Source organism: Rana temporaria, chromosome 8, assembly GCF_905171775.1.
Source record: "Rana temporaria chromosome 8, aRanTem1.1, whole genome shotgun sequence".
In the NCBI taxonomy this organism is placed as follows: domain Eukaryota; kingdom Metazoa; phylum Chordata; class Amphibia; order Anura; family Ranidae; genus Rana; species Rana temporaria.
This window is the reverse complement of record NC_053496.1, coordinates 50,001,987-50,025,946: the sequence shown is the minus strand read 5'-3', so window position 1 is coordinate 50,025,946 and position 23,960 is coordinate 50,001,987. Positions and strand designations below refer to the sequence as shown.

Below are 23,960 nucleotides of genomic sequence, written 5' to 3'. Positions count from 1 at the left end.
TCCATGCTCTGTGTCCCTCCTCTGTGCCGCTGCTGTCCTCCTCTGTTCTGCTCTCCCCCTCCATGCTCTGTGTCCCTCCTCTGTGCCGCTGCTGTCCTCCTCTGTTCTGCTCTCCCCCTCCATGCTCCGTGTCCCCCCTCCGTGCTTGGTGTCACCCTCAATGTCCCTGTCAGGGCACAGACCTTTCACGGTCACATTCCCCAGTTGGTTCTGGGTAGAATCGAACCTGGGACCTCTCCATTTTCAGGTCCGGCTCTTTGTCTCTGAGCCACTGCTCAGTTCTATTCTGTGTGCTGTCCGTTGGAGCCTGGTTCTGAACCTGTACTTCTGTGGACCAATCAGTGGCCAGTGCGGCCTATTTAAGCCAGCCCCTTCCCCTTTGCTAATTGCTGGTTCGTTGTCAGCTTTACCCTGTGAGAGAACCTTGAAACCTGAATACCTTGACTATTCTCTGCCGTCTCCTACACTTGACCCCTGCCTGCTTATCGGATTTGCTGTTGTCTCCTGCCCCTTGACCTTGGCTTGCTCTCACGGACTTCCTCTGATCTCTCCAACTCCTGACCCACGGCCTGTGACCCGGATTTGCCTTGTTTCCTGTTGGTCCCTTCTGAACTTACCTGCCTGTTCCTGCCTGATCAACGACTGTCCCCAGTCCTCTGCACCTGCCCTGTTTTCGTCAGCTGCACCAAGTCTGCCTACCAGTTCCCGGCACCGGTGCCTCCTTGTGCCGTCCCTCCTCTGTTCTAACTCCAGGGAGTGGTCTGCACAGGGTCGCAAAGGTGAGCCGCCCTCAGCATCTCGGCCTCGGTGAGTACTTACCTTAATGGTCCTGACAGTCCCCCTCTGTCAGGATGGAGAGCGGCGATAGGAGCCGTTAATCCTGGCTCCCACCTTTTCCGAATGATCAGAGTCAGTAATCACTGACTGTTCATTCATATAACTGAAACATTGTAACCTGTGTTTACGATGCTTCAGTTTATGAATGGATAGGAGCCTCTGTCTCCTGTCCATTCATTTTCAGTGCAGCTGAGAAAGGGACTGGGGAATCTGTGTCCTTAGTCCCTTTCTCTGTCTCAAAGGGGAGATGTCAGAGGTCTGTTAAGACCCCTGATATCTCACCAAAGCCCCCCAACAGGGCTAAGAAAAAAATAAAAATAATCTTGCAATAAATAATAAAAATAATTAATTGTAAAAAATAATACAAAATAAAAAAAAAACACCATCCACCCCCCCCCCCCCCTAAGAAAGCATTGTAAAAAAACAACAAAAAATAGTAAAACATTTAAATTGTAAAATAAAAAAAATACTGAAACATAACATAAAAAACAAAGTATCGGTATCGGAGAGTAATTGAAAAAAAGTATCGGTACTCGGTCTTAAAAAAGTGGTGTCGGGACAACCCTACAATAGTTTATATGAAAACCACCATTGCACAGAAGGACCACCAGTCTCTGTACATGTATATACTTATATCAGCTGAATAAAATAATGTCTTTACATCCGTAATGCTACAAGAAAAGTGAAACTTACAATGTGGAAGAATGAGATGTGGTCTGTTTTACTATCCAGCTGATCCTTATTGATGTGATAATCCACATTCACTGACAGATCAGTGTCGCATGGCAGTTTATCTTTTCCTCTATTTTCCAAATTCAGGAAGCTTTGACTTTCAGAGTAGTAGTGTTGAAGCCAAATAATACCATCGAAAAACATTCTGTACCCGATGTCCACCTCTGCATCAACATCTTCGTTATTTAGAAATATTGCCTATGAATGATAGAAAATAAATGGTTTTAGGCTTTGATTCAGCTACCAAAAGTGAAGTATTTGATAAGTTTATCAGACCTGGGAACCTTCTGGCATTTTCCCAATGACGGAAGACAATCAAAATGATTTACTCATCATGCATGGTCAGCCATTTGTCACTTTTTCAATCAGAGGTGGCTTCACAGAATGGGTAACATGAGTCCGAGGAGGAGAGAACTAGGAGGACAGTACAGTACTCTCTCCCTCTCTCCCAGCAATAATAATGTTAATAATCTGCATACTTGAACACGGGGCAGTCATATGTGATTTTAAGTAGGGATGAGCGAATCCAATTTCTCCAGAAAGACATCCTACCATCAAGGCATTTTGATATTCACATAACTCAAGAGCCAGTCTATACTTGTTTTCAGGAAGCTATGTATGCACCCTGCTGACGTCTCCCAGCAGCCACAATCTGCCTGCATTGCACAGAGGCTTGGGTGTTGCATATTTTGTTTATATGTCACCCGATACTTGCTGAGCTGTTTTTTTAAATGCACATTTTTTGAAAAAAATGGGCTTTAATGAATTTTAATGCACAAAAACGCAATATTATACCCAATGTTGCTAAAATATAAAAGATGATGTTACACCAAGTAAATAGATACCTAACATGTCACGCTTTAAAATTGCGTACACTTGTGTAATGCCGCCAAACTACGGGTACCTAAAAATCTCCATAGATGACACTTTAAATCCTTTACAGTTTACAGTTACACAGGAGGCCTGGAGCTAGAATTATTGCTCTCACTCTGACGTTTGCGGTGATACCTCACATGTGCGGCACAATCACCGTTTACATATGCACGAGGGACCGATGCATGCATTCGCATATGAACATGAGCATGTTAGGACTTTTTTTTTTTGTCACTTTTATTAGGAGGAACAGCATTCCTTGTGATAGCATAGGCCATGACAGGTCCTATTTATGGAAAGACCTGGGGTGTTTTTCCATAAATAGTTCTTGTCGCTTCTGGCTTCTGATGTCACACAGCAGGAGGAACATCATAAGTTGCTCTCAGGGCCACCATCAGGGGGGTACAGGCAGTACACCTGTAAGGGGCCCAGATGGCAACCCCCTTTTTAGGGTCCCGGAGGCCCCCAGATGGCAACCCCCCACCTTTTTTTATAAAATATATATATAATTTTTTTTTCTAAATATATATTTTTTTATTAAAGGGCTCAGAGGTCCCCAGGGCCCCATGTGGCAACCCCACTTTTTTTTAATGTTTATTTTTTTTTTGTTTATTTTTTTTTATTTTTTTGTTAAAAGGCCCAGAGGTCCCCAGGGCCCCGGATGGCAACCCCCCCTTTATTTTATGTATTTTTTATAAATGTTTTTTTTATATATTTTTATTTATTTATTTTTTATTAAAGGGCCCAGAGGTTTATTTTTTCTTTTTTATTAAAGGGCCCAGAGGTCCCCAGGGCCCCAGATGGCTACCCCCTTTTTTTATATATTTTTTTCTTTTTTTTTTTAGAAAGGCCCCCCAGCTTCTCAATTTGCAATTTGCGGCAGCACCCCCCCCCCCCCGGTTTTCTTCTCCAGGGGGCCCATGCCTGAAGCTGTGTAAGGGGCCCCAAAATTCCTGATGGCAGTCACATCCTTATCAGGCTCAACGATTGCTCGTGAGAGACCTGTAAATGTAATCCAGTGGCTTCAAAGTCGCCTAGAATTACTTTTACAGTGAAGGGAATCGCCAGCTTTAAAAAATGATCTTTGTCATCATCACCAGCTTTAAAAAATGAGCTTTGTCATCAATGCAGCTGCAGCAATTACCAATAAATAACCCTTACTGTCCAGCACTGTTCCTATTTTACCTGCATACCCCTCAACCATCAAAGATTCTGTGGGATTGTTTTAGGATTTGAACACATTACTTATACTGTATGTCTAAAAATTAAGTGGTAGATGGTTATTTACCCAGTGCAAAATAATCCATATGGAAGTGGAGTATAAAATATATCTAACTTCAGACTCCCAAGGGGATCATCCCGGTTACGTCATGCAAAAACAAAAAGTATGTAGGTGGAACTTTATATTTACCATCGAGAGTCAGACAATGAAAAAAAGGACTGGTTTAATGTTGAAAAATGTTATTACATTTATATATAAAATACTCATGGGCAAATACCGTCATTATTAACCATTTACCGACCATCTGCCATCGACTGACAGTGGCAGAATGGCACCCCTGTGCAAATTTACGTAGCTGTACGCTTTAAGAATTATAGGGGACACACATGCGCCGCTGCATGACATAGGAGCCAATGCGCATCGCCGGCGGCCCCCGGCTACCCGTGATTGCTCCTGAGGAGGACAAAATGGAGATCTGTCTATGTAAACAGACAGATCTCCGTCCTGTCAGGGGTGAGGAGACTGATCTGTTGTTCCTACTGCTTTGGAACAACGATCAGTCTCCTTCCCCAGGCATGCCCATCCCTCCACAGTTAGGCCTTGTACACACGGTATGAAAATCAGAAGGGAAAAGTCTGAAGACGAGCTGTCCACGGATATTCGGATCGTTAGTATGGTGCATTCGACAGACAATTGGACTTTTACATCAGACAAAAGCTGGATGTTTAGGCTATAAAATTTTTGTTGGATGTGAACTCAACATCTGATTTTCGGATGGTCAGTACAGAAATCGTCACACAAAAAAGTCGAAAGTACAACCACGAATGCTCGGAATATAGGAACGACTGGGAAGAGTTTCGGTCTTGTAAACTACCATTCGTGATCTAGAATTACCATTCGTGACACGGCAATTGATGGCATGTTAAAAGAGCAGCGCACATTCTCATCTTCTTTAATGGGATATTAATGAAGCTGCTTTGTGGTGATACTGATGTAGTTATGCCAAATGTATTTTACAAGGTATTTGTTCTGTACGATCTGAAAATTGCAAATCAACGATCACCAAAATTCTACTAACACAAAATTAGGGGGCCCAAAGTGTGGCGCTTGAGAAATTAACTTCCTCTCTTTATAATTTAAATATAAGCCTCTTAATGTAAACAGTAGACACAGAAAGTTATAGTACCATCATCCTGGAGATCAATTTAGTATAGAGTAAGAGCTGAAGGGACCCCAAAGGCCCAAAAGACCAAAAAAACAAACAAAGGGGCAGGGGCACTATATCGGTACTAGATAAGAAAAAAGTAGAATGGAGAAGTAGTAGAGATAAAAGATATATATCTGTTTATTTAACATAGTATAAAAAAACAAGGGACACACATAATCATAAAATACATAAAAAAACAGCAATGTAAAGCGATGGACATATTGCACGACCAACCATACAGGTCACCGAGATGGAATGAACCCTGAACACAGGGTGGCGATAAAAAATAAGGGGGTCATACAAGGCAGGATCTCTCCATCTGTGTTCAGGGTTCATTCCGTCTCGGTGACCTGTATGGTTGGTCGTGCAATATGTCCATCGCTTTACATTGCTGTTTTTTGATGTATTTTATGATTATGTGTGTCCCTTGTTTTTTGATACTATGTTAAATAAACAGATATATATCTTTTATCTCTACTACTTCTCTATTCTACTTTTTTCTTATCTAGTACCGATATAGTCCCCCTGCCCCTTTGTTGTTTTTGGTCTTTTGGGCCTTTGGGGTCCCTTCAGCCCTTACTCTATACTAAATTCCTCTCTTTATACTCATAGTATGTCACTACGTTCGTGTTTGTCAAACAACAATTTGCAGAAAGTTAGTATGCTAGACAAAATCCTGCACACGCGCTTTTGACAAAAAACAGACGCTCGGTCGTCCAAAAATCAAACCATGCGTACAAGGCCTTAGAAACATCTCCCTAGGACACACATTTAACCCCTTGATCGTCCCCTAGTGTTAGCCCTTTCCCTGCCAGTGACATTTATACAATGTAATCAGTGGCTATTTTTAGCTCTGATCGCTGTATAAATGTCAATGGTCCCAAAATACACACCTTCTCATTCAAAGAGTTTTCTTTATTTTCATGACTATGAAAATTGTAGATTCACACTGAAGGCATCAGAAATATGAATTGACACATGTGGAATTATACATAACAAAAAAGTGTGAAACAACTGAAAATATATTTAATATTCTAGGTTCTTCAAAGTAGCCACCTTTTGCAGCAGACACATCTCTAGAACTGTTAAGAGGAGACTGTGTGAATCAGGCCTTCATGGTAGAACATCTGCTAGGAAACCACTGCTAAAGAAAGGCAACAAGCAGAAGAGACTTGTTTGGGCTAAAGAACACAAGGAATGGACATTAGACCAGTGGAAATCTGTGCTTTGGTCTGATGAGTCCAAACTTGTGATCTTTGGTTCCAATCCCTGTGTCTTTGTGCGACGCAGAAAAGGTGAACGGATGGACTCTACATGCCTGGTTCCCACCGTGAAGCATGGAGGAGGAGGTGTGATGGTGTGGGGGTGCTTTTGGGGATTTATTCAAAATTGAAGGCATACTGAACCCGCATGGCTACCACAGCATCTTGCAGCGGCATGCTATTCCATCCGGTTTGCGTTTAGTTGGACCATCATTTATCTTTCAACAGGACAATGACCCCAAACACACCTCCAGGCTGTGTACTGTAAGGGTTATTTGACCAAGAAGGAGAGTGATGGGGTGCTGCACCAGGTGACTCCCTCTTGAAGCTCATCAAGAGAATGCCAAGAGTGTGCCAAGCAGTAATCAAAGCAAAAGGTGGCTACTTTGAAGAACCTAGAATATGAAATATATTTTCAGTTGTTTCACACTTTTTTGTTATGTATAATTCCACATGTGTTAATTCATAGTTTTGATGCCTTCAGTGTGAATCTACAATTTTCATAGTCATAAAAATAAAGAAAACTCTTTGAATGAGAAGGTGTGTCCAAACTTTTGGTCTGTACTGTATATATAAAACAAATTCCATAAATCTATCCTCCATTTTGTAGAAGATATAACTTTTGCGCAAACCAATCAATTTTTCTTTATTATTATCTATTTAATTATTGCGATTTTTTTTTTTTACCAAAAATATGTAGAAAAATATATATCAACCTAAACTAATGAAAAATGTGTTTTTTTATATATTTTTTGGGGGATATTTATTATAGCAAAAAGTAAAAAATATTGATTTTTATCAAAATTGTCAATCTTTTATTGTTTATAGCGCAAAGAAAAAAACGCAGAAGTGATCAAATACCACCAAAAGAAAGCTTTGTTTGGGTACAGCACCGCACGACCACGCAATTGTCAACTAAAGCGACGCAGTTCCACATCGCAAAAAAATGGCCAGGTCAGGAAGTGGATAAATCCTTTTGCGGCAGAAGTGGTTAAAAACAGTTAACCATGTGTCACATGTGGCAATCAAGGATGGTAAAGATCAATCACATTGTAGTGTCACATTTGATGGACAAGATAACCTAAGTCAGTCTTCATGTTTTGCGGGCCATCCTGCTTCATCAGAACTGTATGCATCGTGTTGACTAAGTTATTCAGTCACAGGTACAGTAACTTGCTTTTGAGGACAGCTTTTGATGATGCAAGGTTTAAAACATCCTCGTTTGGATGTTGTCCCTATATAATGATTGTATTTTCTCTTCCAATTACAAATTACTGTACCTGTGACTGAATAACTTTGTGAATATGATATATATGGTCCTGGTGAAGTGGAGTGGCCCACAAAAGGTGTAGGCTGACTTGGATTATCTCTTGACCATCATGTGTAACATTTTGTTGTGATTGCTCTGTATCATCTTTGATTGCCACATATATATTTTTTCTATATGGATTGTTTTTTTTTTTGTTTTTTTTTATAGTGTGAAAATTTTAAAAATAATTACTAAATACCACCAAAAGAAAGCTCTATCTGTCTCAAAAAAAATAATTAAAACATTGGGTACAATGTTGCATGACCAAGTAATTGTCAGTCAAAGTATCACAGCACTGGAAATTAAAACTAGCCTGGTTATGAAGGGGTATTACAGGCTGGCACTTTTGTGTTAAACACAATCCCAACATCCCATGCATCCAGCCTGTGTCTCTGAGCCAGTGCACAAACACTTGTTCCAACATCTGGCTCCTGCTCAATGCAGAAACCAAAGATGTAGAAACAATGGAAGCTAGCCTGACTAGGCACCCATTCACATCTGAGCATTTTGTAGCTCAAAGCTCCAAAATTCTCAACATCCTAAATCCCACACATTTCAATGATGACTGTTCACACATGAAGACTAATGCCCCGTACACACGAGCGGTTTTCCCATCCGAAAAAAAGATGTTTTTTCCGAAGGAATTCCACTCAAGCTTGTCTTGCATACACACAGCCACACAAAAGTTTGTGAACTTTTGACTGGCAAGAAAGCAGTGACGCAAAAGACTTTCAGCAAGTCCAAAAAACGAAATTTTCCTAACTTCATAATTAAAACGACGTTGCCTACACACCATCGTTTTAAAAAAATTATCTAGCAAAGCGCGGTGGCGTACAACACGTACAACGGCACTATAAAGGGGAAGTTCCATTCGCCTTTGGGCTGCTTTAGCTGATTCAGTGTTAGTAAAAGACGATTCACACTTTTCTGTCTGTTACAGCGTGATGAATGTGCTTACTCCATTATGAACGGTAGTTTTACCAGAACGAGCGCTCCCATCTCATAACTTGCTTCTGAGTATGCGCTGTTTTTTTACGTCGTTTTAGCCCACACACGATCATTTTTACAACCCGAAAAACAACATTGTTTAAGACAAGCAGCATGTTGGGAAATTTTTTTTGTCGTTTTTCAGAACCTGAAAAATGATGTGTAGCCCACACACGATCATTTTAAATGACGTTTTTGAAAAACTACGTTTTTTTCATGGCGAAAAATGATCGTGTGTACGCGGCATTACACTCCAAAAGCTACATGAACTATTTTGAGGTAGCTTTGGCCCAGATTTGTTTTTGGCCCCATAGAATTTATTAGAACCACCTACTGTATAAATTATGAAATTTACTGTTTTTACGGGCATATTGCAGGCTTTTTTTTTGGTTGTAAGAATTGGTCTCTTATCTCTAGTGCTTTCCATAGGCTAAAACAACAATGCTTGAAGCTTGAATACATGCTGGTGTTCCGTTACTAAAAATGTTGTATACACTTCAAATAAAATGCCTAAAAATCACTCTGTGAATGCAGCCTAAAGATATGCTTAAGAATACAATATACTGTAAACTGTAAAAATGTGCATGAGTGTAGTAGTAACTTACAGATAATCCTACACTGTCACCCCATGAATCAGTGTTAACTGTAAAAGAAGCCACTCCATCTTTGTCGGTTTCTAGTGTTGCAAGCTTTTTAGAATCTTCATTTGATACTATTGCCACAGACACATTAGCCAATGGTTGATTATCCTCATCAGTCACTTTAATCTGTGGGAGAGAGAAGGACATTTTTGATCAGAAAGTTGACATAAACATCCAGACTTACTTACAATATTTTGTAACACATTTGCAGAAAAATTGGTCTTTGGGCATTGGAGGTGCCTTCATCCCATAACCTAGAGGTACTTTTGATGAAAGCAAGAATTGGTCTTGCTGTAGAAAATTTAAATTTGATGCCCATGTCAAACAGTTGCGCCAAAATTGGGCTTTGGGTGTTGGAGGTACCTTCACCCCATAACCTTCTAGAGGTATTCTTGATGAAAGAAAGAATTGACCTTGCTGTAAAAAATGTGTATTTAATGCACCTGTCAAACAAGTGTGAAAAAATTGGATCTTGTGTGTTAATTGTGAAAATGAAACCTATACCAAAAAAATACTTCAAGATAGAATCAACACCCACAAAGCTAGGCAGCCTTGACAGTCTTGCAGAGATTTGAGATCCCAATAACACTTAATCAGCATCAGCATCATGGGTTTGATAGCTGCTGCTAATCCAGGACTGATATATTTTTAGAAATGTCACCGGGTCAACAGTCTGTGGACAGGCGTGCTCTTTTATCTGTGGCAGTACTCAAAGCCCGTTTGAAAGCATGCTGGATGCAAAGCACCCCAACAGCTCAATTGCATATTGGGCAAGTTCTGGCCAGTGGTCTACTCTCATGACCCAGTAACCCAGTGGATCGTCTACTGGAAAGCTCTCCATGTCCGTTTTCTTCCCTAGATAATCTTCCACCATATGATGCAGACGCTGCCGATGGGATATTGAAGCCAACAGTCCTGGGCGCCGAGGACTAAACAAATTTTGAAATGCATCACTGTGGTTGCCCCCTTCTCCACTGCTCCTCATTTGACCGACAGAAGCCTCAAAACTAGCTTTTCAATGAGACTGTAACCTACCAAAGTCTGGAAAGGCATTACATGAACTCCTCTTTAGGGTGTCCCCAAGATATTTTATCCTGTGCGCCCTTTGCGAGGGCAGGATAAGTTCCAAGACTTTCCCCTTGTAACAGTGGTCAAGGAGGTTTGCCAACCAATATCAATCCTTATCCTTGATGCCACAAATTATTGGGTCCTTTCGCAGACTTTGAAGAATAAGGGAGGCCATGCACCGCAAGCTTGCGGAGGCATGAGAAGCAGAGTCCTCAGGGTTACTGAGGACTCTCCTTCAGCCCACCCCTCTCTGTCAGCCACAGTAGGGTGCATCGTGCCAGCCAACCACTGACCCACAGCAAGGTGCCAGCCAGCCACCTACAGCGACATACCCACAGCAGGGTCAGGGTGCCAGCCAGCCACCCTGGGTGACCCATCCACACCAGCAAACCAGCCAGCCACACAAAGGAGCCAGCCTGAAATGTCCTGACACTTGCTGAGAAGATAGAGCAGCCCGAGCGATGGCACAGGTAAGGCTGCAATATTGGCAATGGTCTGGCTGCATTTCTTTGGCAATGGTCTGGCTGCATTTCTTTGGCAATGGTCTGGCTGCATTTCTTTGGCAATGGTCTGGCTGCATTTCATGGGCACTGGTAAATATTTTGGGACACCATTTGGTTAAGAATATTTTTTTTTCTTGTTTTCCCCCTCTAAAACATAGGTGCGTCTTATGGTCAGGTGTGTCTTATAGAGCGAAAAATACGGTATATATATATATATATATATATATATATATACACATACATACATATACACACACACATATATACACACACACACTGTATATGTCTATGATTTTTTACTATTAAAATATAACTAAAGCCAAAACTTTTATTTTTTTATTTTTTTGGACAGTGGACATGGATAAGATCACTTTTTGTATTGCTGACTGTGCCCCCATTAGGGAGGTTTCCCCTTTCCATTTGTCCTGTTTACCATTATAATGGAAAGTTAAAGTAAAAGAAAATCACAAATTTTAGGTTGTCCCCAGAAAAGTAATAGAGGGGAAATCCTCCAATGGGCACACTAGTGCTGGTGACCTGGGAATCCCTAAGAAATTCCCCTAATTTGCAGGGGTTTCCTCTCAGTTCCTGTTTGGCTATGAGACACAGATGGCGAAAAAAAAATGTTTTGAGCTGCAAAGTTGAATAAGTAGTGTAATAGTATATTTGGGCTTGGTTTGTTAATGTAGTAGAGAGAGGGAAAGTGTTGCAATCATAAGATATTCTTCCAATGAGAAGTAAGGCACTACAGAGGCTATATTGGATTGTCAAATCGTTTTTTTATTTTTGAATAATATTAATTGTATTTTTTATTTCCTTAGCACAACATATTGAATTTTACTCCTCAGGAAATGTCAAGGATAATACTATATCAATAACAATAGCTAGTAGTAGTAATTGACACCATAGGCTTAAGCTGGCTATACACTGATTAAACTTTCGATCAGTGTGTGGGCGAAGGGACATGTTGAATTTTTTTTGTCAACCAGCTGCTTCAGCTAATAAATGCTTAAGTTGGCTATAACTCCAGTTATAAATAAAAAATATGCCCAGCCATTAAAAAAATACAGCTTACTGCAATATCTGCCTTGTCCCCAACACTGTCCAATGCAGAAACTTTTCTGCCAATCTTATGCTGGGTTAGAAGACAGTTATTTTTTGTTTTATTTAACTTGTTTTTTGTTTTTTTTTTCGTTTATCAGATCATTCGTTATGATCGGCATTCGTTATTTTGATCATTCATAACTTTGGATGCATTTAAATTTGTTATGTTCAATTCATATAGATGCAGCATTCATTATTTCAGATAATTTGTAGATTCGGATGAATTCATATTTGTTACATTCAATAACAGCCAAATTTGAAAGGAAATTCCAATATCTAAAAAAGGGATTTTTAATACAGCTTACCTGTAAAATCCTTTTCTTGGAGTACATCACGGGACACAGAGCGGCATTCATTACTATATGGGTTATATGGAGTACCTTCAGGTGTTGACACTGGCAATCTTCAAACAGGAAATGCCCCTCCCTATATAACCCCCTCCCATAGGAGGAGTACCTCAGTTTTGTAGCAAGCAGTATGCCTCCCAAAATGGTCCCCAAAAAAGAGGGGTGGGAGCTCTGTGTCCCGTGATGTACTCCAAGAAAAGGATTTTACAGGTAAGCTGTATTAAAAATCCCTTTTTCTTTATCGTACATCACGGGACACAGAGCGGCATTCATTACTATATGGGATGTCCCAAAGCAATGCTCACAATGAGGGGAGGGAGAACATCTCCAAGACAAAGGATTTAATTTAGAGAAATACTCAAATCATAATAAATCCAACTTAGTTGAGAAAAATAATCTTAAATTTTTTAAATTTAACTCAAAAAAGAGGAGCCCCCGGAATCCGAGGGTCTCAAACTGCAGCCTGCAGCACTGCCTGCCCGAAGGCAGTATCAGTATTCCTTCTTACGTCCAACTGGTAGAATTTTGTAAACGTGTGGACAGAAGACCAGGTTGCCGCCTTGCAAACTTGAGCCATAGAGATCTGGTGGTGTGCTGCCCAGGAGGCGCCCATGGCCCTAGTAGAATGAGCCTTTAATGATACTGGAGGAGGCAACCCTTTCAAGCCGTAGGCCTGAGTGATTAATTGTTTAATCCACCTAGAAATGGTGGACTTTGCAGCTGCCTGCCCCTTCTTGGGCCCATCTGGTAGAATAAACAGCACATCTGTTTTTCGGATTTTCTCTGTAGCTTTAAGATAGGCCTTCATGGCCCTGACGATATCCAAGGTATGCAGCAACCCTTCCTTTCTGGAAGTAGGTTTAGGGAAGAAGGATGGTAATACCAAATCCTGGTTCAAATGAAAACTGGATACAACCTTCGGTAGGAAGGAAGGATGAGGGCGGAGAACGACCCTGTCCTTATGAAAAATAAGATATGGTTCCTTACAGGATAAGGCCGCCAGTTCCGATACTCTTCTTGCGGAAACTATGGCGACCAAAAATACTAACTTCCTTGTCAGTAAAACCAAAGGAATTTCAGCCAACGGCTCAAACGGTTGTTTCTGTAAACTTGACAAAACAAGGTTTAAATCCCACGGGCAAAGCGGGGATTTAACTGGAGGTTTAATACGTAAGACCCCTTGAAGGAAGGTCTTAACCAGCGAGTGGGTGGCCAGCGGCCGCTGAAACCACACTGACAGAGCAGAAATCTGTCCTTTGATTGTGCTTAATGCCAATCCTTTATCCACTCCTAGCTGGAGAAAACTTAAAACTCTATCAATGGTGAATTTGCGAGAAAGCCATCGCTTGGACTCACACCAGCCTACATAGGCCTTCCAGACCCTGTAATAAATCACCCTAGAGACCGGTTTCCTGGCTCTGATTAGGGTAGAGATTACTTTCTGAGACAGACCTCTACCCCTGAGAATCAGGGATTCAGCTTCCAGGCCGTCAAATTTAGATGCCGTAAGGCAGGGTGGAGGATCGGACCTTGCGATAGCAGGTCTGGCCGTAGAGGAAGAGTCCAAGGGTCTCCCACTACCATCTTTAGGATTAGTGAATACCATGCCCTTCTGGGCCATGCTGGAGCTACCAGGATGACTGGTATGTGCTCCACCCTGATCCTGCGCAGCAGGCGGGGTAGTAACTGGAGCGGGGGAAATGCATAAAGTAGTCTGAACTGATGCCAAGGGCAAACCAGCGCATCGGTTCCGCAGGCCATCGGATCCCTTGAGCGGGATATGAACCTGTCTAGTTTCTTGTTGAGTCTTGATGCCATGACGTCCACGTCCGGCACTCCCCATCTCTGGCAGAGTGTCTGAAAGACCTGTGGATGTAGAGACCATTCCCCCGGCAACAGAGTCTGGCGACTTAAAAAGTCCGCCTGAAGGTTGTCCACTCCTGGAATAAATATCGCCGATATGCAGGGCACATGAGCTTCTGCCCATAGGAGAATCAAGCTCACCTCTCTCTGAGCGGCTTGACTCTTGGTTCCCCCTTGGTGATTTATGTATGCCACTGCTGTGGCATTGTCCGATTGAATTCTCACCGGGAACCCCTGCAACTTGGACGTCCAAGCCCTGAGGGCTAGTCGAGCTGCTCTGAGCTCCAAGATGTTGATGGGCAATTGCTTCTCTGGCTTTGCCCAAGTTCCTTGGCGAGTGCAACCATCCAAAATTGCTCCCCAGCCTGTTAGGCTGGCGTCTGTGGTTACTATCTTCCAAGCCACTGGGCTGAAAGACTTCCCCTTCAGTAGATTCTGAGGGTCTAACCACCAACACAGACTTTGTCGGACTCTTGATGAGAGCGGCAAAGGGATATCTAAGGCCTGTGGCCTCCTGCTCCAGGCTGACAGAATGGCTGCCTGGAGGATGCGAGTGTGGCTCTGGGCGTACGGTACCGCCTCGAATGTGGCCACCATTTTGCCTAGTAACCTCATACATAGGCGAACAGTTGGTTCCTTCTTGCTTAGAACCAGTAGAATTAATTCCTTGATGGCTTTGACTTTTATCAGAGGCAGAAACACCCTCTGTTGTTCTGTGTCTAATCTCATGCCGAGATATTCCAACTGCCTTGTGGGCTGGAATACTGATTTTTCTTGATTTAGGACCCAGCCGAACCTCTCGAGGTACTGGACTGTGAGGGCCACTGCTTGTTTCAAGCCAGGAGACGAGTGATCTATGACTAGGAGGTCGTCCAGGTATGCTAGGATTGTGACCCCTTGAATCCTTAGATTGGCTAGGATTGGAGCTAGGACCTTCGTGAATACCCGGGGGGCCGTAGCTAACCCGAAGGGAAGCGCCATGAATTGGAAATGACGTAGAGCCACCGAGAAGCGTAGAAATCTTTGATGTGGCTGGTAAACTGGAACATGAAGGTAAGCATCCTTTATGTCTATGGATGCCATAAAATCGTCCTTCTGAAGTGCGGCAACTGCTGACCGCACGGATTCCATCCGAAATGAGCGGACCTTTAGGTATGCATTTACCATTTTTAAGTCCAAAATTGGCCTGACATCGCCGTTGGGCTTTGGGATAATGAATAGGTTGGAGTAGAAACCTAGCCCCTGTTCTTGGACTGGTACCTCTACTATTACCTCCTGAGAGAGTAGATGATTCAATGCCGCTATTAATGCGGCTCCCTTCTTGGGATCGTTTGGTACTCTTGACTCCTGAAAATGAGGAGGAGGAAACTTTAGGAAGTCTAGTTTGTAGCCTGTAGCCACGGAGGACCGTACCCATTTGTCGGGAATGCTGGTCTCCCAAACTTCTGTAAAGAGACGCAGTCTTCCCCCCACCTTCGAGGGTGGGGGCGCCCCTTCATAAGGCCGGCTTGGGGGCTGGCTTTGCTGGCTTGCGAAACCACTGCTTCTTGCCTGCGCCGGCCTGTCCCTGCGACTTGTTAAAATTTGCTTTCGCAGGAGGCCGTCGATACTGTTTGGTATTGGAGGGCCCCTGCCCAGGGGAGTACTGTCGTTTAAACGCAGGCCCCCGAAACTTCCTCTTGGTGGGCAAAAGAGTACTTTTTCCGCTTGAAATGGTCTGGATGTATTTGTCCAGGTCTTCTCCGAAGAGTCGTCCTCCATGGAAGGGAAACCCTACCAGGAGCTTCTTGCATGGGGGCTCTGCCTCCCAGCTCTTTAACCATAAGAGTCTTCTCATATGGATAAGGGATAATGATAGGCGTGACGCTTGCTGGATCGAATCCTTAATCGCATCTACCGTAAATCGTATGGCCCTAGGGACGTCCGAAAATTCTTCTGCCTGCTGGGCAGGAATAAGTTTAAGCATCTGCTTAGCTTGATCCGATAATGCTTGCGCAACCCCAATTGCAGCCACAGCTGGCTGCACTACTGCCCTTGCAGTAGTGAAGGAGGTCTTCAGTAGCGTTTCCAAGCGTTTATCAACCGGATCCTTGAACACCTGTATGTTTTCTACAGGGCATGTTAAAGACTTGTTAACACATGAGATGGCTGCGTCTACAGCCGGGGCTGCCCATCTCTTGGAAAATTTCTCTTCCATAGGATATAAGGCAGAGAATCTCTTTGGTGGTACAAAGATTCTATCTGGCTTGGCCCAATCTTGGAACATAACTTCCTCTAGTAGAGGATGGATCGGAAAAACCGCATTGGTTTGAGGCGCTCTTAGTGAGCCTAAAGCTGAGACCGTTGATACTTGGAGATCTGGTACTGGCAAGTTAAACGTCCTATGGACCAAGTCTGTTAAAACTTGAACCCACCAGCTCTCCCCTTGGGAGGCTGCGCCAGACTCCTCCGTACCCGGATCCTCGATCCCTGAACCTACTTGGTCCTTGTCCAAGAGGTCTTCCCATTCCTCTGCGGAAGGGACCTCCTCGTCTGAGGGTTCACGCTCGGGCGACGGAGATCTATTCCGTTTTCTGCCCCGCATAGCCTTGGCTATCATTTTTTCCATTCTTTTTTCCATCTCTTTTAGAGAGGTGGACAGTACCTCGTCCGTGACCATCCTAGGGTTGGACTGACCCGTGCCAGCTCCAGCCTCAGATCCCGATGGTCTCACCAAGGCTCCTTCTGGGGAAAGTAGCGGTAAGACTTTGTCCGAGACCCCGGACCCTCTGGGGGAATCCCCACCTTTTGTACCCTCCGAACCAGATGCCATGGTACAATACTGAGGTACGCCCGCTACTTAATGGTGTTTTGGGAAAATAAATAGTTGTTGCCCACAAACCCTTTCTGGGGAAAAATGCCTTTCCTTATTAATCTTGGCTTTTTTTTTTTTTTTTTTTTTAAACCAAAGAAAGAAAAACCATTCTGTCCCCCTTTAGTAGTATTTGCCAATAAAAACTGCTGAAAAGAAAAAAGAAAAAAGAAACCCTATCTTTAGGGTGAAAGACAGTCTGTTTGCAGACTGTAATACTTTTCTTTGGCCACTGTGTGTCCTCGGCGCCCCACTCTGCCGCTCTGTCCTCCTCTCTCAGTTCCAACACATCACTGAGCTGGGAACTCTTTGGAAGGGCCGCCCCTTCCTTTTACCTACGGGCCCGCCCTTCCCCTTCAGAAAAACGGCGCGAAATTGCGCCCATATCACGGGGACGCGCGCGCGCGCCCGCCGCGGGGGGGGGGGGGGAGGCCCACACGAGGAGGTCAGAGGCTGATCCTGCCGTACAGGCCAGGATCCATAGAGCGGCACTGATCTGTCTGCAGCAACCGCCTGGACCTCTCTGAGCAGGCTTGCAGGTAAGAGCATTCACTCCCTTTACATAAGAAACCTCAATAGATTCCCAGGGGCTTCTCTTAAGAGAATTGTCACTATACACACAGGCCCTTTTCAATGCTACTAGCACCAGTTGCAATACTACCAGGGAGGTCACAATTATGGGGATTATACACATATATATAGTCATCCTATCTTTAAGATATGTGACTCACCTTGCCAGATGCAGCGCATAAACCATAGGCATGTCCCGCTGTGACCTTCCCCCAGACAAAACCTGCTGCGAACCAAGTTCCGCAAGTTTTCCCTTTCACTTACCTGCTCCATGCCGCAGGACTTTGCACAGCAAGAGGTCCAATCTTCCCCCATCTCCGTGGGGCTGTCTAGACCTTCAGGCCCTGGGTTCCTATGAAGGATCCACTGTCCTGGGCCCATATAGCACCCTGGCAACAGAAACATTAGGCCCCCAAAGGTTTCTAGGTTCTGGGCCCAGGGTCCAGCTCTCTGTGACAGAAAGCATTATGGGCTATACCCCAATGGTTTGGGGTCCGGTTACTGACCACTTTAGCACTGAGGCCTTTGGACAGAACCGGTTAGCCCACCTTAATCCAAGGATGTGGAGGCAAGCTAAACCATGACCAACACCTAAGACACTGGCGTAAAAACTGAGGTACTCCTCCTATGGGAGGGGGTTATATAGGGAGGGGCATTTCCTGTTTGAAGATTGCCAGTGTCAACACCTGAAGGTACTCCATATAACCCATATAGTAATGAATGCCGCTCTGTGTCCCGTGATGTACGATAAAGAAATTGAATAGTTTATAACTATTATTATAGTTTTTAGTAGTATTATTATTTATTATTAATAAATTATAATAAAAAAACTATAATAATGGTTACCGGTAATAATTTAATTAAAAAAACTAAATTATCCAAATGCTTTCCGTTTTTTCGTATCTTCGTTCTTATTTTCGGATTTTCGTTCTTTATGATTTTCAGATTTTCAAATTTTGGGATTTTTGTTCTTTCGAATTTTCGTTCTTTTAGAGAATTTTTTTTTAAAACATTTGTCAAATAGTCTTTTGTTCATTCAGATGCTTCCAAATGAACGAATAAGCAGAATTTTGAAGAAAAAACTAATTTCACATGTCTAAGACAAACCTCCTGGGGGAAGGTCACAGAGTTGGCTTGGGCTTACAGTACGATACTATAGAGAGCAGTACTGACAAAATAACATCAGTGTCATTCACTGTGAAAATCAAATTGTCTTGCTTTCCTGCAGGAAGAAGAGGAAAGGATGTATGAAGAGTGAATTTTGGAAACATAGTTAGAGGTGTTGTGATGTGTGTGGTGGTTGGGGTGTGCTTAAAGAAATGGAGACTTGTTTTATGTTGATCCACATAAGCACAAAAACAAAGCAATTCATTACTTCAATCTTCCACCATATGATGCAGATGCTGCCGATGGGATATTGAAGCCAACAGTCCTGGGCACCGAAGACTAAACAAATTTTGAAATGCATCACTGTGGTTGCCCCCTTTTCCACTGCTCCTCATTTGACCGACAGAAGCCTCAAAACTAGCTTTTCAATGAGACTGTAACCTACCAAAGTCTGGAGAGGCATTACCTGAACTCCTCTTTAGGGTTTCCCAAAGATATTTTATCCTGTGCGCCCTCTGCAAGGGCAGGATAAGTCCCAAGACTTTCCCCTTGTAACAGTGGTCAAGGAGGGTTGCCAACCAATATCAATCCTTATCCTTGATGCCACAAATTATTGGGTCCTTTCAAAGACTTTGAAGAATAAGGAAGGCCATGCACCGCAAGCTTGCGGAGGCATGAGAAGCAGAGTCCTCAGGGTTACTGAGGATTATAGTATGTAGAACTGCCTCCTCCCAGCCACGCACTACTGCTACGGTTTCTGGGGATGAAAAACCATCTCTTACGGTTTGACGCATGTCTTCCCATGCTTCAATGCCTCCAAAACTACCAAAATCCTCCTCCACCCTCTCGTCTTGTGTATTATGTGGCAGTGCAAGAATGGTGTCTTCATAAAGTGAGCCTTGAGAGGAAATTAAGTCCTCCTCTTCCTCCCGCTGCTCTGCATTATTAATGTTTAGTACCTCCCAAGCCTCTGTCCTCTGAACTCTTCTGTTCACCCCTTCAGTCTCCTTGCACATCACTAGATCATATTCTAATAAATTACATATCAGTATTGATGTCAAACCACTTACTAAAAATCAGTCTTTCAAAAACTGGGTACTATTATTTTCCCCCATCCCTGGACTTGGAGCTGGCCACAACTAACCTTCCCTTGCCTCTTACCAAGGTGCCAAGTGTAATAATGGACAGTGACATTTACTTCCAGACCCAAATCCAATCACTATCCACATTTTGCAGTCTTAACCGCTAAAACATTTTCCACCACCAAGCTACTAAAAAAAATCCGCTTAAATTTTGTCGTTTTTTGTGTCATAAAAAATGATCGTGTGTGGGCTAAAACGACTTTTAAAACAACGTTTTTAAACACGCGCATGCTCAGAAGCAAGTTATGACACGAGCTGGAATGGAACAGAGTGCCGTCGTACTTGTTGTACATAACCGTGCTTTGCAAGAGCATTTTCAGAAAACGATGGTGTGTAGGCAACGTCGTTTTTTAAAATGAAGTTTGAAAAACTTCGTTTTTTTCATGAGAAAAAACAACGTTTTTTTACAAGACAAATAACGACAGTGTGTACGTGGCATCACTCTCTACACTACAATAACAAACAGAGCCAGATATACTATTACACTGAGGCGACGCACAGTGCAGTGGCTCACATACACCAACCCCCCCCCCCCCCATCCTATGAGGCCTCAATCTTAAAGTTTGTAGCTATTGTTTGCTTCTCCTCAGAGTGCGCTCTAAGTATGTATATCAGGGCCGCTGATAGAAATCATGGGGCCCCGTACAGCCTACCTGACAGGGCCCCCTTCAGCTCCACCCCTGGTCCCGCCCCTGGTCCCTCCTTTAGCTCCACCCCTGGCCCCGCCTTGAAACTGTCTCTGCAGCACGTTACGGCATTGGCACCTGGAGCAGAGAACCGGGGGGGGGGGGGGCTGCCGTCTGAAATTGAAAAAAAAAAAATTATATATATATATATATTAGAATTTTTTTTTTTAATAAAAAATAAATAATAAAAAGGGGGGTTGCCATCCGGGGCCCTGGGGGCCTTCGGACCCCTGGGGACCCCCGGACCTCTAAAAATAAATAAAAAATAAATGGCCCTTTAATAAAAATTAAAATGAAAATATATTAAGAAAAATATATATATTTTTTATAAAAAAATAAATAAAAAAAGGGGGAGTTGTCATCTGGGACTCTGTGGGCCTCCGGGCCCCTGGGGACCTCCGGACCCCTAAAAAAAAAAAAAGGGCCAGTTGTACTGGCTTATCAGCGGCCCTGATGTATATGGATGTGTGTGTGTGTATATATATATATATATATATATTGGATTGTCAAATCGTTTTTTTATTTTTGAATAATATTAATTGTATTTTTAATTTCCTTAGCACAACATATTGAATTTTACTCCTCAGGAAATGTCAAGGATAATACTACATCTATAACAATAGCTAGTAGTAGTAATTGACACAATAGGCTTAAGCTGGCTATACACTGATTAAACTTCAGCCAGTCCAACATGGACTTTCGATCAGTGTGTGGGCGAAGGGACATGTTGAATTTTTTTTTTTTGTCAACCAGCTGCTGCAGCTAATCAACTGCATTTTTTGATCAGTGTATTCTGACAGCATTGGTTGCCGCTGTCAGAATACAATGTCCTGGCAGAGGGGAGTCCTTAATCTATCTCCCTTTTGTGAATGGAGGAATCTGGTGATGTAAGGCCCGCTGTAAGAGCAATTACATATCACCAAAAGCAAATAAATGCTTAGGTTGGCTATAACTCCAGTTGTAAATAAAAAATATGCCCAGCCATTAAAAAATACAGCTTACTGCAATATCCGCCTTGTCCCCAACACTGTCCAATGCAGAAACATTTCTGGCAATCTTATGCTGGGGTAGAAGACAGTTATTTTTTGTTTTATTTAACTTGTTATTTTTCGTTTATTTGTTATATTTAATAACAGCCAAATTTGAAAGGAAATTCCAATATCTAAAATGTAATAGTTTATAACTATTATTATAGTTTTTAGTAATATTATTATTTATTATTAATAAATTAGAATAAAAAAAACTATAATAATGGTTAATAATTTCATTAAAAAACCTAAATTATCCGAATGCTTTCCGTTTTTTCGTATCTTCGTTCTTATTTTCGGATTTTCGTTCTTTATGATTTTCAGATTTTCAAATTTTGGGATTTTTGTTTTTTCGAATTTTCGTTCTTTTAGAGAATTTGTTTTTGAAAACATTTGTCAAATAGTCTTTTGTTCATTCAGATGCTTCCAAATGAACGAATAAGCAGAATTTTGAAGAAAAAACGAGTTGCACATGTCTAGGACAAACCTCCTGGGGGAAGGTCACCACATTGGCTAGGGCTTACAGTACGATACTATAGAGAGCAGTACTGACAAAATAACATCAGTGTCATTCACTGTGAAAATCAAATGGTCTTGCTTTCCTGCAGGAAGAAGAGGAAAGGATGTACTGTATGAAGAGTGAATTTTGGAAAAATAGGTAGAGGTGTTGTGATGTGTGTGGTGGTTGGGGTGTGCTTAAAGAAATGGAGACTTGTTTTATGTTGATCCACATAAGCACAAAAACAAAGCAATTCATTACTGCAGGGGTATGCAGCTTCAGTACTGTGAAGTCTAGTGAGGCATGGTAAGACTCATGACCACAAGCATGACTCCCAGAGGTAGATGCATAGGATTTGTTGTTTTACCATAGCGCAAAGGCTAAGCCTGACTAGCCCTGCATTATTCTCTGAAGCAGGGTCTAAAAATGAAATTAAACATATTATAATAATGATTTGCACATTTTCCTAATCAATAGTATTTACACATGTGGTAAACAGATTTTACAAGATAACAACTCTGTATTTCTTCCTTAATTTTCATTTTCTCTATACCTTGCCACTGAATGGAACTCCTCTTTGGAATAACAGTCCAGTATGCTCAAATTGTATTTTCTTATCGCTACTAGTAGTACTGAGTTGGAGCTCAGCTGATGCTTCCTCCTTGTGGCCTGGAAGACAGAGATTTACGGTTATATTCTTGGCTAGTACATTTTTAAGCTCATAGTTATTTTCTAAATTCATACCTGTGCCATCCTCTGTCAGTGTAGCTACAATCTGTAATTGCTTGTTTTCATATGAGAATTTGAAAGCATGAAGGTCGATCTCCCTGGATAGACACCCCTTACTGTCAGTCTAAAGGAAAGGACATGCTGAAAGTGTCAATAGTGTATAAAGTATAGAAAAATGCATTTGAAAAAGATAAGGTGCAACATTTCAGAGAGAAATGGAGGAACAATTTAAGAGAAAGGAAGAGGAAACAAGCTTACAAACTTTATCATATAGATATAAACTTCATACTGTATCCATTCACTATTACAAATTAAAAAAAGGCTAAATCCTTTTAGATTTCATAGGCCAAGCTTAATATTTCAGTCAAGCCTTAATTGTCACGTACCTAAGGTCTCTTTATATGCATATGAAGAACCCATAAGTATAGTGCTGGTAATTCAGAATGATTGTTTTTGTGCACTCTCAAGGGGATATTCCACAGTAATATATACAAGGATTCTTCAAAAAGTTTTCGCACTTTTTTTTTATACGTTTTGCAGCTATCTTCACCACAGCTTGACAACTCTAAAGCCCTGTACACACAGCCAGGATTCTCGTCAGGAAAAAAAACATTGTTTTTCCTGACGAGATTCCTGGCAAGATTTTCTTGCCTGCCGAGTGTACACACGTACGAATCAAAAGAACCGCCATTCTTTTGAATGGCACGAACGCGGTGACGCCATCGACTACGACAAGCATGCGCTCGTCACATTCGATGCAGTTGCCGCCATCTTGCTTCACCCTACCTATGCCTTGGAAGCTACCGCAAATGCGTCAAAGTCATTTTGAGCATGCGCGGGTTTCCATGGAGGCAGGTAAGTATACACACGCTCGGGTTTCTCGGCAGGAGAACACTGCCGAGAATCACAACGAGAAAATAGAGAGCAGGTTCTCTATTTTTCTCATCTAGATTCTGGGCAGTTTTCTCGACGAGAAACCTCAAAGCATCGTACACACGCACAGGTTACTCGGCAAGAAAGCTCTGCCAGCAGTTTTCTTGCTGTTTCTGTCCAAGAAAACCGTGCGTGTGTACGAGGCTTTATACCAGGCACGTCCTAAGTCCGGCCCGCGGGCCGATTGCGGCCCTTGTTCCGGTTTAATGTGGCCCCCCTGGTAATTTGGATATACATATCCCGGGCCACTAAAGATATATACTGAATTCATTGGCGCTACCTCAGAGGGGACAGGAAAGGGGCAGAACTAGCGCCGTCAGATTTCATACAGGAGAATCTCCCTTTTACTCAGTGGCATTTGTACTAGAAAGTCCCATCTCCTGGGCTGCCATTAGATGACGTTCTGTCTATCATTGGACTTTGTATTAAAGAGGCCGCTGAGTAAACAGGAGATTCTCCT

The 23,960-nt window shown here is 42.4% G+C and overlaps 1 protein-coding gene across 2 annotated transcripts in view; it reads right to left on the bottom strand.

Moving 5' to 3' along the window:
* Positions 1–23,960, bottom strand: part of LOC120946921 (alpha-2-macroglobulin-like protein 1) — a 221,074-nt gene that overhangs the window by 144,882 nt on the left and 52,232 nt on the right. For both annotated transcript variants that reach the window (XM_040361745.1, XM_040361746.1), the window contains exons 9-12: positions 22,583–22,691; positions 22,392–22,507; positions 9,035–9,196; positions 1,531–1,767 (exon numbers count right to left, since the gene is read on the bottom strand). In XM_040361745.1, coding sequence (XP_040217679.1) covers positions 1,531–1,767; positions 9,035–9,196; positions 22,392–22,507; positions 22,583–22,691 — 624 coding nt within the window. The remainder of the gene's footprint in view (positions 1–1,530; positions 1,768–9,034; positions 9,197–22,391; positions 22,508–22,582; positions 22,692–23,960) is intronic.